Source organism: Drosophila arizonae, chromosome 4 (genome assembly GCF_054131065.1).
Source record: "Drosophila arizonae isolate 15081-1271.41 chromosome 4, UAZ_ARI_1.0, whole genome shotgun sequence".
In the NCBI taxonomy this organism is placed as follows: domain Eukaryota; kingdom Metazoa; phylum Arthropoda; class Insecta; order Diptera; family Drosophilidae; genus Drosophila; species Drosophila arizonae.
Genome location: NC_142924.1, coordinates 582,764 through 598,537, shown reverse-complemented (window position 1 = coordinate 598,537; position 15,774 = coordinate 582,764). Strand labels below are relative to the sequence as shown.

General features: G+C 40.9%; 2 protein-coding genes across 6 annotated transcripts in view; both read left to right on the top strand.

The window, feature by feature from the left end:
- The window catches only part of Hipk (Homeodomain interacting protein kinase), a 33,801-nt gene extending 25,907 nt beyond the window's left edge, over positions 1–7,894 (top strand). For 3 of the 5 annotated variants that reach the window (XM_089466396.1, XM_089466397.1, XM_089466398.1), the window contains exons 3-10: positions 1,774–2,141; positions 2,430–2,750; positions 2,825–3,576; positions 3,649–4,242; positions 4,318–4,553; positions 4,863–5,378; positions 6,282–7,399; positions 7,701–7,894. In XM_089466396.1, coding sequence (XP_089322522.1) covers positions 1,774–2,141; positions 2,430–2,750; positions 2,825–3,576; positions 3,649–4,242; positions 4,318–4,553; positions 4,863–5,378; positions 6,282–7,399; positions 7,701–7,844 — 4,049 coding nt within the window. In that variant the 3' untranslated portion in view covers positions 7,845–7,894. Of the gene's footprint in view, positions 1–1,114; positions 1,275–1,562; positions 1,703–1,773; positions 2,142–2,429; positions 2,751–2,824; positions 3,577–3,648; positions 4,243–4,317; positions 4,554–4,862; positions 5,379–6,281; positions 7,400–7,700 lie in introns of those variants that run through there. The other 2 variants (XM_089466400.1, XM_089466401.1) reach the window with 2 other exon arrangements.
- A 239-nt stretch (positions 7,895–8,133) lies between these two features.
- LOC149268940 (uncharacterized) lies at positions 8,134–9,396 on the top strand. The gene has a single exon (XM_089466445.1). The coding sequence runs from the start codon at positions 8,141–8,143 to the stop codon at positions 8,417–8,419; it is 279 nt and encodes a 92-aa protein (XP_089322571.1). The 5' UTR covers positions 8,134–8,140; the 3' UTR covers positions 8,420–9,396.
- The last annotated feature ends 6,378 nt before the right edge of the window (positions 9,397–15,774 follow it).

Genomic DNA, 15,774 nt, shown 5'->3' with positions numbered 1-15,774 from the left:
TTTCCGCGCGTGGGCTCGCTTCGCCTCTCTCGTGTTATAAAAAATTCTTTTTATTTTCCGTGTTCTCTCGCTGTCCTTCTGTGCGCTATTTTTATGTCTTTTTTCTCTCGCATTTCTATTGAATGTCCTCTGACGCAAATTAATTAAATTATGTAATAAGCAGGAATTGGCGGGAGCAGAGAGCAGGAGCAGGAGCAGGAGAAGGGCAAGGGGCATGATCCTACTTAACCAGTTCTAAATTTAGCTGCAACAAAGCAAAGGTCGACGATGTCTAATATGAGGTAATTAGTGATGAGAGATTGCCATGGAGGTTGGGGCCAGGTGTAAGAAGAAGAAGACGGTGGCATGATATATTGAGTTATGAATGAAGGAATTAGCAGAAGTTAACTTTGACCTACGCACGCTAATCAGGAATGCAGCTGTTGCGCACTGGGCGAACTTCCAATTGGAACTCTCGCTAATTGGATTGCTAGAAATGGTAAACAAATCAATAAACAGAAAGACACTATGTAATGTATACGTATATATGTATATAGATTTCTATTTAAACTATTGTAACAATCGAACTGATATAGTATATAGTTTTCTATCCAATGTAGGAGCTACGTTTATTCATGGAGATACATCGGTATATAAATACATATAGATATATGATTTGGGAATCGTTATACAATATTTTACTGTCTCTTATACTGGTTTAGGAAGTTAAAAACAAAAACTAATAAAAATCGATAATTTAAGAACTTGAATCATCAAAATTCGATTGCTGACTTCCTCTATTGATTAAGCAAAGAGCAGCTTAAGCGCCTTAGGGGGCGTGGCAAGTTCCCTCTTTAAATTGAGCGAAAGTCATTTAACTCTTAAGTTAAAAGCTGAGTGTACTCTATTTTATATATATGTATATATGTATAGGTGCATCACAGATTTAATTTCGGCTGGTGCTGCACTTCAAGCACTGCTGTGATTAATGTGACAATGAGTTGGAGCAGAAGTAAGAATGCACTCATGGAGCACTCAAGATTTGATACGCTCGATAGAGCCTACTCTGCCCAGGTAATTGGGCCTAAGCGGCAGAAATTTGATGTTGCCTGCACTGAAACCCAGTTGGCGGTTCCAGTTTAATCAAATATCTATATTTATATACAAACATACATGTATGTATATATGCGTGTATGTGTGTGTATCTGCACATATACATAAGTATGTATATACATACCTGTTTCAAGACATGATGACTCTCGGTTACCTGCAACAATGGCCCACGATCTGCCTGGGTAAATATACCGCATATATACATCGGCTTCCTTATGGCACATCTATATATAAATAGATTGATAGATATACACACATATCGTGCTATCGTTATATATGTCTTTATTCAGGTAGAATACGCTTTATTTCCATTACAATTATTGCGACTTGTCAGCCACATTTGCGACTGTTTCAATTGGCCAAAATGCGCGTTTGCAATTCGCGTCGCTTTCTTTGTCAGCTCTGTCTGACTGAGAGATACACTCATGCATATATAGAGGTATATATATATATACATATACAGTCTGCATCGGTGCATGGTCTGCTCGGCGTTCGGTGCTCGCATTTTACAATTGCCTGAGCTGTGGCACAGTTACCGCAGCTCGAGGAGAATTTCAAAGAGAATTTATAAGAATGCTATCCTCTGTTATTAGGCTCTTGCGAAGGCGAGGTTGTTACGATAGCAGAGATGCCCTGCCAATATGGTCCACATAACTAATATCTCCTCTCTTTTCATTTCAGATTGCGATTGCGGCTGCGTGGACTCGTACAACAGCGGCAGCGTTGAGTTGCGGCACGGCCAGGCGCAGGCAGCGGCAGTAGCAGCAGCAGCAGCAGCGGCAGCGGCAGCAACAGCAGCAGCGGCTCACAACGTTGTGAGCCACAACAGCAGCAGCAGCAGCAGCGGCGGCAGCGGCGGCGGTGTCAACGGTAACGGCAACGGCAACAGCGGTGGCAGCAGCAGCCTCAAGACGGCGCACGCAAAGGTTGCCACATCGGGGGGGCATGCCAACACGCAGCCCCCCAGCAAGCGCTCCAGCAGCGGCGCCGATGGCGACTATCAACTGGTGCAGCACGAGGTGCTCTACTCGCTGTCAGCGGAGTATGAGGTGCGTATAGGCATTTATAGTAGGGTTAGAGTTCAAATGAGCTGCTGAACTAGTTCATAAAGCAATTGAGCTCAAGCGGTCAGCTTGTCTGGGTATACTGAATGGACGAGGTGCCCCATTCAATAGAAGCCAATACTGAACTAATGAACTAGTGAACTTGTTCAGTGATCATTCAGCTGAACTGAACTACAAGAAATACAACTGCTCAACTAAATGAACTAGTGAATAACACGATATATTTATAGTTATATATGAGTGTAATTCATGTTTCTCCTCTCTTCGATTTAGGTCCTGGAGTTTCTGGGCCGCGGCACCTTTGGCCAGGTGGTCAAGTGCTGGAAGCGCGGCACTTCCGAAATCGTGGCTATCAAAATCTTAAAGAATCATCCGTCGTACGCGCGTCAGGGCCAGATCGAGGTCTCGATACTGTCGCGCCTCAGCCAGGAGAACGCGGATGAGTTCAACTTTGTGCGCGCCTTCGAGTGCTTTCAGCATAAGAACCACACCTGCCTGGTCTTCGAGATGCTCGAGCAGAATCTCTACGATTTTCTCAAGCAGAACAAGTTCTCTCCGCTGCCGTTGAAGTACATACGACCTATACTGGAGCAGGTGAGACAAGCGCAGCTGATAGAAATGCCTTTAGTCATATTCTTTCTCTCTCTCTCTATCTGCCTCCCTCTTAGGTGTTGACTGCCCTGTTGAAGCTGAAGCAATTGGGCCTGATTCACGCCGATTTGAAGCCGGAGAACATAATGCTTGTGGATCCAGTGCGTCAGCCGTATCGCGTAAAGGTCATTGACTTCGGCAGCGCCTCGCATGTGAGCAAGACCGTCTGCAACACGTATTTGCAGTCGCGCTACTATCGGGCGCCAGAGATTATCTTGGGCCTGCCGTTCTGCGAGGCTATTGATATGTGGTCCCTGGGCTGCGTGGTGGCCGAGCTCTTCCTGGGCTGGCCTCTGTATCCGGGCAGCTCTGAGTTTGACCAGATTCGTTATATATCGCAAACACAGGGCCTGCCCACGGAGCACATGCTGAACAGTGCCTCGAAGACATCGAAGTTCTTCTATCGGGACGTCGACTCCACGTATCCGTTCTGGCGCTTGAAGACCACCGAGGAGCATGAGGCGGAGACGAACACGAAGAGCAAGGAGGCGCGCAAATACATTTTCAACTGCCTGGACGACATCGGGCAGGTGAACGTGCCCACGGACCTGGAGGGCGGCCAGCTGCTGGCCGAGAAGACGGACCGGCGTGAGTTCATAGATCTGCTGAAGCGTATGCTCACCATTGACCAGGAGCGACGCCTCACACCGGCAGAGGCGCTGAACCACAGCTTCACCCGGCTCACCCACCTGGTCGACTACGTCTACTGCAACAATGTGAAGGCCTCGGTGCAAATGATGGAGGTGTGCCGGCGAGGCGATTTCCATACGTGAGTGGACAGCGGGACTTACCCCACATATATGTATGCATTCACTAATGCTTTCTCTGTTTCTTTGCTCAGCGTACAACCTGCGCCCACGCTGGTGACTAACTTTGTGCCCAGCAGCACGGAGAACATGACCTTCACGATCAACAACCAGCTGACCAGCCAGGTGCAGCGCCTTGTGCGTGATGGCCGCCCGCTGGCCTACGAGGGCCTCTACCAGATCTATGGCGGCCGCAACGTGGCCCGGCAGTACCCGCAGGCGCGCACCGATACGTTCCAGCACCAGCTGGTGTCGAACATACTCTGTCCGCCCTCGTACCAGGCCATGCCCAGTCCCACCAAGCACGTCGTTGTGGGCAGCGCCACGATGCAGCCGCCGCTGCAGGTGCCGCCGCAGCAGTATGTGAACGTGCCCGTGCCCGTGTCCATGGTGGAGCCCAGCTCTGGGCAGCGCATGCTGCTCACCAACCGGGTGCAGGCCAGTGGCGTTGCCTGGCCGCAAACCGGGCGCCAGATGGCGCTGGTGCCCTCCTGGCCGCAGCAGGCGCCGGCGCATTCGTTGATCGTCGACTCGACGTCGCTCTTCAATGTGGAGGAGATCTATCCCAAGCACCATCTCAACTTGCCGCGCAACGATCTCAAGAAGGAGTCGCCGGCTCATCATCTAGCGTGCGTATCCAGTTGGATTCAGCTTCAACTCAAACTAACTCTAATTCCAATTCTAATTCCATGTCAATCCTGCAGCAAGGGCAGCTCGTATCGTGTGCCGCGTCACGAGAAGAAGGAGCATCAGCAGCTGTCGCCAGTGAAGAAGCGCGTCAAGGAGAGCTCGCCGCCGCATCAGCAGCGCTACCAGCGCGCCGCCCACGTTTCGCCGCAGTACCACGCCCACCACAACTGCAACTATGGCGGCGGGGGAGGAGGCTATGGCGCAGGCGCCCCTGGCACCGTCGCCGCCAGCTCCGCCTCATCAGCGAGCAGTGAGTGTCGGCTAATCCATTGGTTACGCCGCGTTATAGCCTTTTAGCTGATATCATAGCTGTATCCCAGATTGGTCTGACACGCGTTTATATAGTTAACTCTTTGTCTGTTTGTTTAACCTTAACTTGTCGCCCCATTGCGCAGTTTTTCCCGTTGAAATTTTCCACTTTGTGTTATGTATATGAAATTATTATTTATTGAAATTAATATGTATTAAATCAGCTGACGTTGCATCTAATTGTATTTAAGTTGTATTATGTAAGTAAGCTGTGCCTGTTCCATTTGCTAATCTCCTGTTTGCCTTTCAGATATCATCAATGCCAGTGGCAGCAGCTCGTCGAGCTCGCATCACCACGTGCCGGCGGCCCACGCCCCGCACGGCAGCAGCAGCAGCAGCAGCGCCTACAACAGCGCCGGCCACCACATTGTGGTGAGCAATTGCAGTGGCAATGGCGGTGGCTCGGCTGCCAGCTACCACGGCAGCAGCCAGCCGCCGCTGCACGCGCACCAGCAGCCGCACGTGAAGCAGCCCACCATCACCATCCACGACACGCCCTCGCCGACAGCTGTCGTGGGCGACGTGATCACCATATCGGACAGCGAGGACGAGGGCGCCGATGCAGCTGTGCAGCCAGTCAAGCAGCGCGCGCATGCGCAGTCGCAGACGAGCAGCAGCCTGATGCAGCAGCAGCAGCAGCAGCAACATCCGCATCAGCATCAGCAGCAGCAGCAGCATCAACAGCAGCAGCACTCGACGAGCAATTCGCATTGCCGCAGCAGTGGCGGACAGCCGTTGCACGTGCCACACCAGGCCGTTAATTATGGTAATGCTCAACACAGTTCCATGTCCAACCCGAACAGCTCCGCGAATGCCAATGCCAATGCCAGCAGCAGCAGCAGCAGCAGCAGCAGTCAGCGTTTGGCCAGCAAATGTGGCGGCCAGCTGGGCGGCAGTAGCGGAGCTAATCATCATAGCCATCATAGCCATCACAGTAGTCACCACAACAGCAACAGCCAGCAGCAGCAGCAGCAGCAACAGCAGCAGCTACAGCAGCAGCATCACAGCAGCAACAGTAGCATTAACATTAACAATAACAGTAGCAGTCAGCAGCAACAGCAACAGCAGTTGCCGCCGCCTCCTCCTCATCACAGTAGCAGTAGCAGTAGCAGTAACAGTAGCAATAATCATCATCATCATCATCATGCAGGCTCGCTGGGCGGAAGCGGAAGTGGAAATGGAAATGGCAATGGATATGCTGCTGCTGTCCTAGACAACTGCGCGCAGCAGCAACAGCAACAGCAGCAACAACAACAATTGCATCAGCAACAGCAGCAACAGGCTTGCTATCAGTCAAGCTCCCACAGTAATGGCAACGGCAACAACAGCAACAACAACAATAGCAACAACAACAGTCATCACACCACTTCCAATTCTGCTTCCACTTCCAACCAACAACAACCTCAACCACCTCAACCACTACACCACCATAACCATCATGGTCTACAGCTCCCCCCCGCACCCATTTCCATGAATAGCACCACAATACACACTTCCTCCTCCTCCTCTTCTGGTAACCTCTGTCCTAATCCTGTAGCTGCTGTTCCTGACATTCCCTCGTCCTCCTCCACCTCCTCCTCTGGCCCTGCCACGTCTCAGTCGCATCTCAGTCGTCATAAGCCAACGCAACAACAGCACGTCCATCTAGTAATTCCATGCGTTACCGTAGGTGATCACGATCCGGAGGATGCGCGTCGACGTCACCACGCGGCAGCCGCCGCCGCTCTCTCCGTGCCCACTGGCAGCAGTCCCAAGCATCATCATCAGCAGCAGCAGCCACAGCAGCAACAACAACAGCAGCAGCAGCAACATCACCATCACCACCAACAGCAGCAGCAGCCGCCACCGCCGCAGCAGCAGCAGCAGCAGCAGCAGGTGCAGGTGCAGTCGTCTCAGCAGACGCCACACTATCAGCCACCGCCGCCTCAAGCCCAGCCACAGCTACAGTCGCAGCCCAGCATCAAGTACGAGCCGGGACAGTCGCAAAAGAAGCGCATTCTGGCCATGGCGCAGAGCGAGTGCAACTATCAGCCGCAGCCGCCGCCGCAGGTGCAGATACAAGTGCAACAGCAACAGCAGCAGCAGCCACAGCAGCAGCCACCGCCTGTGGCCAGCCTGCCGCATATTCCAACCAAGCAGGAGCCAGCCGAGTTCTATCCGGACTACCCGCCGCAGCAACCGCAGCACCTGCAGCTGGAGACGAAGCGCAGCTCTTGGGCAGCTGGCTCGAGTACGGCAGCCATGCCCCTGGCACATCCGAAGCGCGAGGCGCCGTCTGTGGCGCCCGTCAGCTATGCGGCGCCCACTGTCGCCCCACCGCTGGCCCACTCGAAGAGCAGCTCGAGCAGCTCTTCGTCGATCAGCGCTGCGGCTGCTGCAGCTGCGGCAGCCGCTGCCGCCGCGGCCAGTGTGGGTCCGCCGTCGTGGGGCCCGCCCCAAGTCTACCGGCAGCCATCACAGCCACCGCCAGCATCGGCCTCGGCGGGTGGTAGTGGTGGCGGTGGTGGCAGTGGTAGTGGAGGTGGTGTTGCCACCCAGCCGCCCGCTGGGCCGCCGCATCATCATCACAGCAGTCACAGTCATCATCATCACCATCAGGCGGGCACGCCGCTGGGTGGCTCGCCGTCGTCGACAGCCGCCGCGGCCATGTTGCAGACGGACATTTACGCGCAGGGCGATATGTACCGCAGGCCCACCGTCTATGTGTCCCAGGCAGCGCCCACTTACGCGTACTCGAATCGAGCGGTGGTTGCCCCACCACCGGCCCACAACAGCTCCAGTCGACAGGTGGGTGTACTTAAGCTACAAATGGCATTTAAAGCAGTATTCCTCCATATTGATGCATGTAATTACCTCTGACTATCCAAATCATTTAATTGTAAATACAAAAGTAATTGAAGTGTGATTATAAAGGGTATTTTGATGTCAATGATGGGATATTGTGCTTACATTGTTAATTACTTGCAATTACATTTGCAATAACTTTAAATACTAGAGTAGTTGAAAGTAATTAAAATGTATTTATTGAGATTTACTCAGATCTATTGCAGTATTGCATTACATTAACATTTACTCTTGCCTTTCACAGGTCATACCATCCCATCCATTGCCGGCTCACATTCAAATCCCGTCGCAGTATAGCCAATTCGGACCATTGAGTCCTGCCCAGGTAGCCGCCAGCAAGCATGCGGCGCACTTTGCGCCCACCAACATATGGTATGGTGCTGAGTAGCTTCCTGATGTAGGGTGCACGAGGGTTGACGCGAGGATGCCAGAGGCCACCACTGACAACAACAACAACAACAACAACTAGAACTACAACTACAACAAGCACACAGCTTCCTTTCCTAACTAATCACACACAGAGCGTAGAACTTGTTTCTTGATTGATTGATTGATTGATTGATGCTCGAGTGAGTCGATAATGCCAGCTAGACATCAATTTAAACTGGTTTTCTATTTCAGTTGCTGTAGATCAAAGATTATACTAATCAAATGCTCTTGTATTTGCGCTCGTTTAGATCTTTTATGGCCTCGGCTGACGGCGACGACAACAACGATAGCGACTACAACAACAACAGCAGCAACAACAACAACTTTGATGAGCTGCAGGAATTGCAGAAGCTGCAGCTGACGCAATGCTGGTGGTTTATGATGCTCATGCAACAGAGCATCATACAGTACAACAGCAGCATGTTGCAAGAGACTGTGGAAATTGCGGAAACAGCAGCAACAACAACAACAACAGCAGCAACAACAACAACAGCTACAAGTGTTGCCCGCAGCAAAACTCGCCGCACACGCTGAAACCATTTTAGATGTTTATTTTGTGTTTTCTTTTCTGAATTTTTTTTTTTAATATTCGTCAATATTTAAAGATTGTCGATTGTTCAATTATTCAAGTGCGAATTACGATTTATTAATTTACATTAAGATTTCGATTTTTTTTTTCAAATTTTTAAAAACAAAATGTTAAGCATTTTCTACACGCAGTTTGGCGTGTAAAGTGCAACAACTTACATACACATATGTAATTATTACACACACACACACACATATATATATATATATATCGATGTATATATACGCACACACGCAACATAATCGAACGAAAGTTGATTCAAGATTTTCTCAAAGCAAAACAAAAAACTAAAGCGTTTCACTATGTGTGTTGTATATTTTTTATTAGAGCTACTAAGTGCATACTATATACTATATACACCTATATAAACGTACATATATAAAACAAGAAAGTAAAGTACATAAACTAAACTAAACTCTAAAATATGTATTCGATAAAAACTTACGATACTAAGAGCTAAATGCAAAACACATACATATATGTAATACTACAACTAAAACTAATTCTTAATACATACATATATACATATATGTATATATAATATTATATCTATACTACACATACACATGCAAATTATTGCAAATATTCAAAAACAACATTTTAAGATAAACAAAATTCGTGTTTGTGAAACAACAACAAATTACTTAGTGCTAAACGCATAGTAACATTTTTAGACTCTTTTTTAGCAAGTACCTCAAGAATTACAATTAAATATGCAACAACAACAACAAAACAAAACAAATAATGTTATGCAAAAAATTGCCTTTTTACAACAAATAACAAACAACAACAAAAAGCGATATAAATTATTGTAAACAAAAACAAAAACGTGAAAAGAATATATAACTTTAGTGGGATAATCATAAACAGCAAAAACAAAACAAAAAACAAAAATATGATACCGCAAAAACCTTACTAGCAATCAAAGCATACATGAATATATATATACTTATATATATATATATATCTATATTTATACATAAACAATACATAGTAGTTAAACCTAGCGATATCTAAAAATAACTGATAACTGAACATGCGATATATGATAGCTAATAAACATAGACATAGACAGAACTTTTTTTTTGATTTGTTACGTTAACCAACACTCACACACACACTCTCATAGGACTTACAATCTAAGAAGCTAAACCTACAAAATAGGCGTATATATAGGTATATGTGGGGCTTTGTACAAACGAATAACAAATTAGATGCATTGTATTTAGCAATAACTTTATATACATATATATAATGGATTTTAAAATCAGATCAGGTACCAGGTCAGTGTTGTAAAACACCCAAGCGTCATTTACTTATAAAAGAGGAGAAGCGAAAGGAGCAGAAATTAATTGTATTTTATTTTTTCTAGCTCTACAAGTTGGGCTTCTATTTTACTTTGTTTCTCTGCGTTTAAGTTTTAACTGTTTTCTTCTATGAATTTTGAAACAACAGCAAAAAGTACAAAAAGGCAAAGCAATGTAGCTATAATCGAACAGTTTGTATAGAATTTTTTGGGACACGTTTCTAATTTAGTTTTTGTATTTCGTGTTTTGTGTCTTTCAACTTAACTCTGTAACTCTTAAAATGTTCAAAACCAAACGCAGAGATTAGATTACTTTTTTGATTGTGTGTGACAACATTAATATATGCTAACAATACATGATACTAAATACTATCAACTATCTATATATACATATATCAATATAATGTTTCTTGTTAATTAGGTTTCTTAAAGAGTATTTTGTAGTTAGTCGTAAAACTTTTTTGTCAAATCCTTTTATATGTGTTTTTTGTTTGAATTGAATTAGAACTGTCGGCACTTCCTATTATGATACTACAAATATATATATACAAATTGTGTAAATCCAAGTAAATTGTAATTGAAATCAATAATTATTAATGCATGCATATATTGTAATCCAGCTGTGCACTAATTAATTGTAAAATTGAAATCTAAACATATATATATGATTATATATATCCATAGAGATCTATTTGGTAACGAAAGTCTAGCATATAATTATTGTGATGTAGTTTTTAAAAAATCGATGCAAAATACAAACTGATGTCGAAATTTTTGTCCTTGTCGTAATTAGCCAGTAAAAAGCAGAAATAAACAAAACAAATTACGAATTACGAATACAAATTACAAATTACTAATTAATTGTAAAGCATATATACGTCATATGCATATATAATAATATTAATAATCTATGTTAACTATTTAGTACACAAACGAAAAAAAAAAAACAAAACAAAAAACAATGACTAAGCAAAAAGGCAAACAAAACAATTCTTTTAATTTTCAAGCAAGTTTATGTTTAATTAGCAGCTGTTAGACGTTTAGTGTTGTGACTTTAAATGATAACTCGTAACAGATATAGTAATACACCTATGAATCTAGATCTAGATCTGGACCTAGATCTAGACCCAGCTATAGCTGCAAAGCCGTTGCTGTCAGTTTCCATTTTGATTTGTCTTTCTTGGCTGTCATCTTGAATGGCTTTTGTTAAAGCTTTTTTATAGATATTTTGTGGACCATGAAGAGAATATATATCAAAGAATATATATTTAACAAAAGTCTTTAAAGCAAATTGCAGCGACTCAAGCTTGTCAAGGTTTATTTCCTTTTTTGTCGAAGTAACTAATATATATATATGCATAAAGTACATAAACTATAATTAATAAGTTTAAACAACAAAACTTTTCAATTTCTACTCAATGTGTTTTTTATTATATATAGAGAAGCAAAACAGAAAGAAGCGCTTTAAATGTAACAAAAACGAAACGTTAATAGACTTAAAAAGAAGAAAATTTAAATATATACATATAAATAACACTCACTAAACAAATTAAAAACAGACATAGACACATAAATATATATATAAATATCAAACTAAATTTGGTAATTAAGTAAAAATTTTAAATCTAAAGAGAAATTAAACAAATGTTTTAACTGTGTAGCCTTAAAAGAAAATCAATTTACAAATGAACATTAAATATTATATGTGTAGCACACACATCTATATATATACTTGAGATATCATATGATTGAACATACATATTTCTAAATGTACTAAAGGTTTATTTGTTTATTTTTTACACATATAAAAACATATATATTTTTTTCATTTTGTTTAAAATATTTTACTTTTGTATTTCACAAAAATGCATACATTTTTAAATTGTAAATCCCACACTCACATACACAACATAAATTTACTATTAATATAAATGTTTAAAATGATGTCCTAAAATACAAAAACCCACAACAACAAACATAAATATATATATACGATTAACGAAAGCATATTTCTTATTATTTTCTTTTCAATGTTTCTTTATTTTTCCATTTTAGTTTTATCAATGAAAATCAAGAAGCTAATCAAAAGTTTGAACAAAAAGCAAATCAAGATGAACAACAAATACAAAATATATATCCCACCAACAAAATTAATTTTAAATATGCATAAGAAGAAAGGGGACATTTTATAACTTAACTGATATATCGAGCGAGATATATGGCTACATCTATATATATGTATATTTAGAATTTGCTTTAGTTTGTCTTAAAGCTCATAATGGATTGCTTAGGCTTTGGCTACCCTAGTAGCTATCTCTCTATCCATATATATATAAATATATATGGATGCTTATATATATATGTAATTACCTAATTTTAGTTTACTCTGAATCAGGCTTCTATAGTTGCCAATAGATTGTTAATTCTTTTCCAATACACACACACACATGTTGTTTGACCAATTCAAATACGAAAACGAACAATTTGATGAGCTTTTCGAAATAATTTGTCGCTTTGGAATGTGTTTCATACGCAAGTTATATGCATTTAACAAGCTAAAAACACAACAACAACAAATACCAATACCAATACCAATAATAATTTAAACAAGTAGTTATAGTCCTTAAGAAACACCGATCAACAATTTGAATTAGATTTTGAATGAAACGAAACGGAAACAGAAAAAAATTTAAAACACTTGACGCTGACAAACAAGATTGATAAGAACCCGTCCATAATTAGATTTTGTTCTTAAAAAAAAAAAAAACAGAAAAAAAAAAAAAAATTGAAAAACCCAAAGCATATGGAAACGAGTAACACCTAGTTATATATAGATATATCTGAAGATGTAGAGTCATTCAAGGCTTTGTCGGCGCTCGAAAATCGTCTTAGATTAGGAAGGCAACCAAAATAGTTTTACGCTCTCTCTATGTGTTTTTTCTTTGACTCGTATATGAAATAAAAATATATACATATATATATCAATATATTAGGTATATATAAGTCTAAGTTTTGAGGGTTTTTCATAGCCGCCTGAATGCATTGAAAATGCGTATTCAGGCAGAAATCTATAGAAGGCAGCAGAGGGCACACAATCATTGATAGCCTCGGTATCCCGATGTAGTTTCATTAGTTTACTCTGAGCTGAACCCACCTGATGCACAGCACTCATTTCATTCTCCATGGATATTTCCTGCCTTGGCTTAAGTGTTGAGCCTAGGCCTTCGTTTCTCGACGTCTCTTGGATTGAGCTCTCAGGCAATCCAATTTGAATATCGAATTTGCTTCACAATTTCCTTGCTAATTCTCTCAGTTTTCAGCTGATCTCGATTCAAGTTGCTGGCCTGTAGCTTGGTCCAATAACGCCCCAAGTATATGTCATGTAGCATTCTCGAGACTACTTCAAATTCCTCGTCTCAGGTATCCTTAGAGAACTGGAACACACACTAAGACCTATTTATCGATAGAATATCTGCATTATATGCCTCACATAGCAAGCGAATATCCCTAAGGTCCACTTTTCATCAAATGAAAACTTGACTGGAACAAGAAATAGGAATATATTGCTTACACTTTTAGTGAAGACAAACTGAGATTAATAAATAATCTTCAAGGTCCTCACTTAAGCCCTCAAAACGTAGTCTTATGCCTAAAATTATATTGCATTTGAATAGAATGTTTTGCAAAATCGAATCTTGAAAATGTGTTTCGGATTGATATTTAGATGTTTTAAATAAGCAAAACAAAAACCAGAAAACTAAATACAGAATATTTACATAAACAAAACAAATACAAATACATATTAAAAGCGAAACGAAACAAAATTACAAATATATATACACTATATTTTATTAAATACAAAATATTTCGAATAACCAAAAAAAGATAAACAAAATGTTGATGTGTGAAATTTATAAGACTAGCATATTTCCTACCTAACAAAGTAATGAATAAATACGTTATGAGATATATATATATATATATACAGATAACTATAATATATAAACTAGCAGCTAGTTCGATTCCACGATTCCAACTAATGATAAAGAAATATTGAATTTAATACAAACAAAAACCAAAACGAACAAAATTATAAAAAATCGTCTAACAAATTGATCGTACCTTTTTGCTGATTTAAATGGAATATATATACGTGTATATATATAGAATTCTTGTATTCTAGTGTGTAAAGCGTGATGCAAACGTAATCGAAACAATATGTTTTAAATGGATATACATAACATATATACATGTATATGTATGATATATATACATATATATATATTTGATTAGCTCGTAATGCAACTTAGATGATGGCACTTTAATGGGATTTGCTTTTTATATATACATACATATGTGCGTATACATGCTGTACTAGAGTTAACTGAAGCAAATTAATATCGCATATAGCATATAGAGCTGTGTGTGTGTGCGTTAACTTTTAGGCATTAGTGTAACTCTTGCGATGTTTCAGAACAGAAAAATACGAGAATTTAAATATTTTTATATGCAAAGAAAACGAATGGAATCGAATCGAATCGATAAACCGATAGCCAATAGAACATGTTGTTAAGGGCAAACATAATTGATATAACTATAAAACACAACAATTACGAATAACAACAACCAAAGAACGATAATCAAAGCGCGCACACATTTACGATATTTAGATTAGTTTTTATTTTCTTTTTGGGCACCAAGTCTTATAGCATAATCGCGACCCCCTCACACTCACTCTCTATACATAAATTTTCACTTGTAGCATGTACCTAAGCTAATATATATACGAGTACATAGTTATATATTTTAGATACCTAAGTGCATGGGTTAGACAACGAATTGCCGGGCAACAAACGAGGGAAGAACTTGACATGACTAAATTGAAATCGAACGAAGAGAGAAGCAGAAGAGAAGCAGTAAGCCGAAGTGGCAGTCGGGTATCATCGACTGCATAATACTCGTTTACAGTTCACTTTAGAGAGCTAGCCTAACTGGCTTTGTAGAGGTCCCTCTGTTGATTTCCCGTTCAAAGAACTGAGGCTATACATTTCTGTATACCAAGTCTTTGCACTACGTAAACGAGTATTGCTAACAAGGTATGTACATTCCCTGGGCCTAAACCTCCCCCCGCGCCAACCAAAAACAAAAAGAGGAAGAATTAATTGATCTTTCGATTAGCAACGATTTGATATGATTGTCTTTAGCTAACTTAAACACATATGATGAGAAATCCAAGCCAACTCACCCAACTTATACACACTTAAAATTTACCTACTTTCTTAGTAACTTAATCATGTGTACTGAATGTTTTTTCTACTTGGTGTCCTTTACTTACAAACAAAAACAAAACATAAATATTTATATATAAATGGATAAAGATCAAGCGAAAGTCTTAAGTGTAAGCGTTAATATGAAATACTTCTTATATCAAAAACCAAGCACACCGATACATTTAGCATATATATATAACAATATCTAACAATATGGAACATGACATACGATAAGCAAAAATCGTATATCGTATGTATATATATATATATATTATATATCATGTACTTACTATGAAGTTATATAAACTTATTCAGATATGCGTACCTTTTTAAGCAACTAATTCAATGTTAATGTGAAGAAAGCATACATATGTATCGATAAATATATGTACGTGTATAGGGACTACCCCCATTTAGATGCGTTAGGGGAAGGCATGCAACACACCGTCTCAAGACCAAACAATTAACTTTAACACAATGAGCCGCAAATTTGTATTTATATATATATACATACATATAGTATATATATAGTGAAGATCGAAGTAAAACAATCGAGCTACGATTCAAGCCGTTAAATAACAGAATTTTTAGTCAAGTAACAGAGTAACAACAAATCCCATTGATAGATAATTTCGATAAATATGATATAAGAACTTTTGACTTTTATGGCTGTTTAGAGATTTTATAATAAATATACTTATGATATAAAACAAATACACACACA

What these genes read in the sequence shown, in the direction of transcription:
- LOC149268940 (XM_089466445.1), top strand. Translation starts at nt 8,141, where the DNA reads ATGGCCTCGGCTGACGGCGACGACAACAACGATAGCGACTACAACAAC.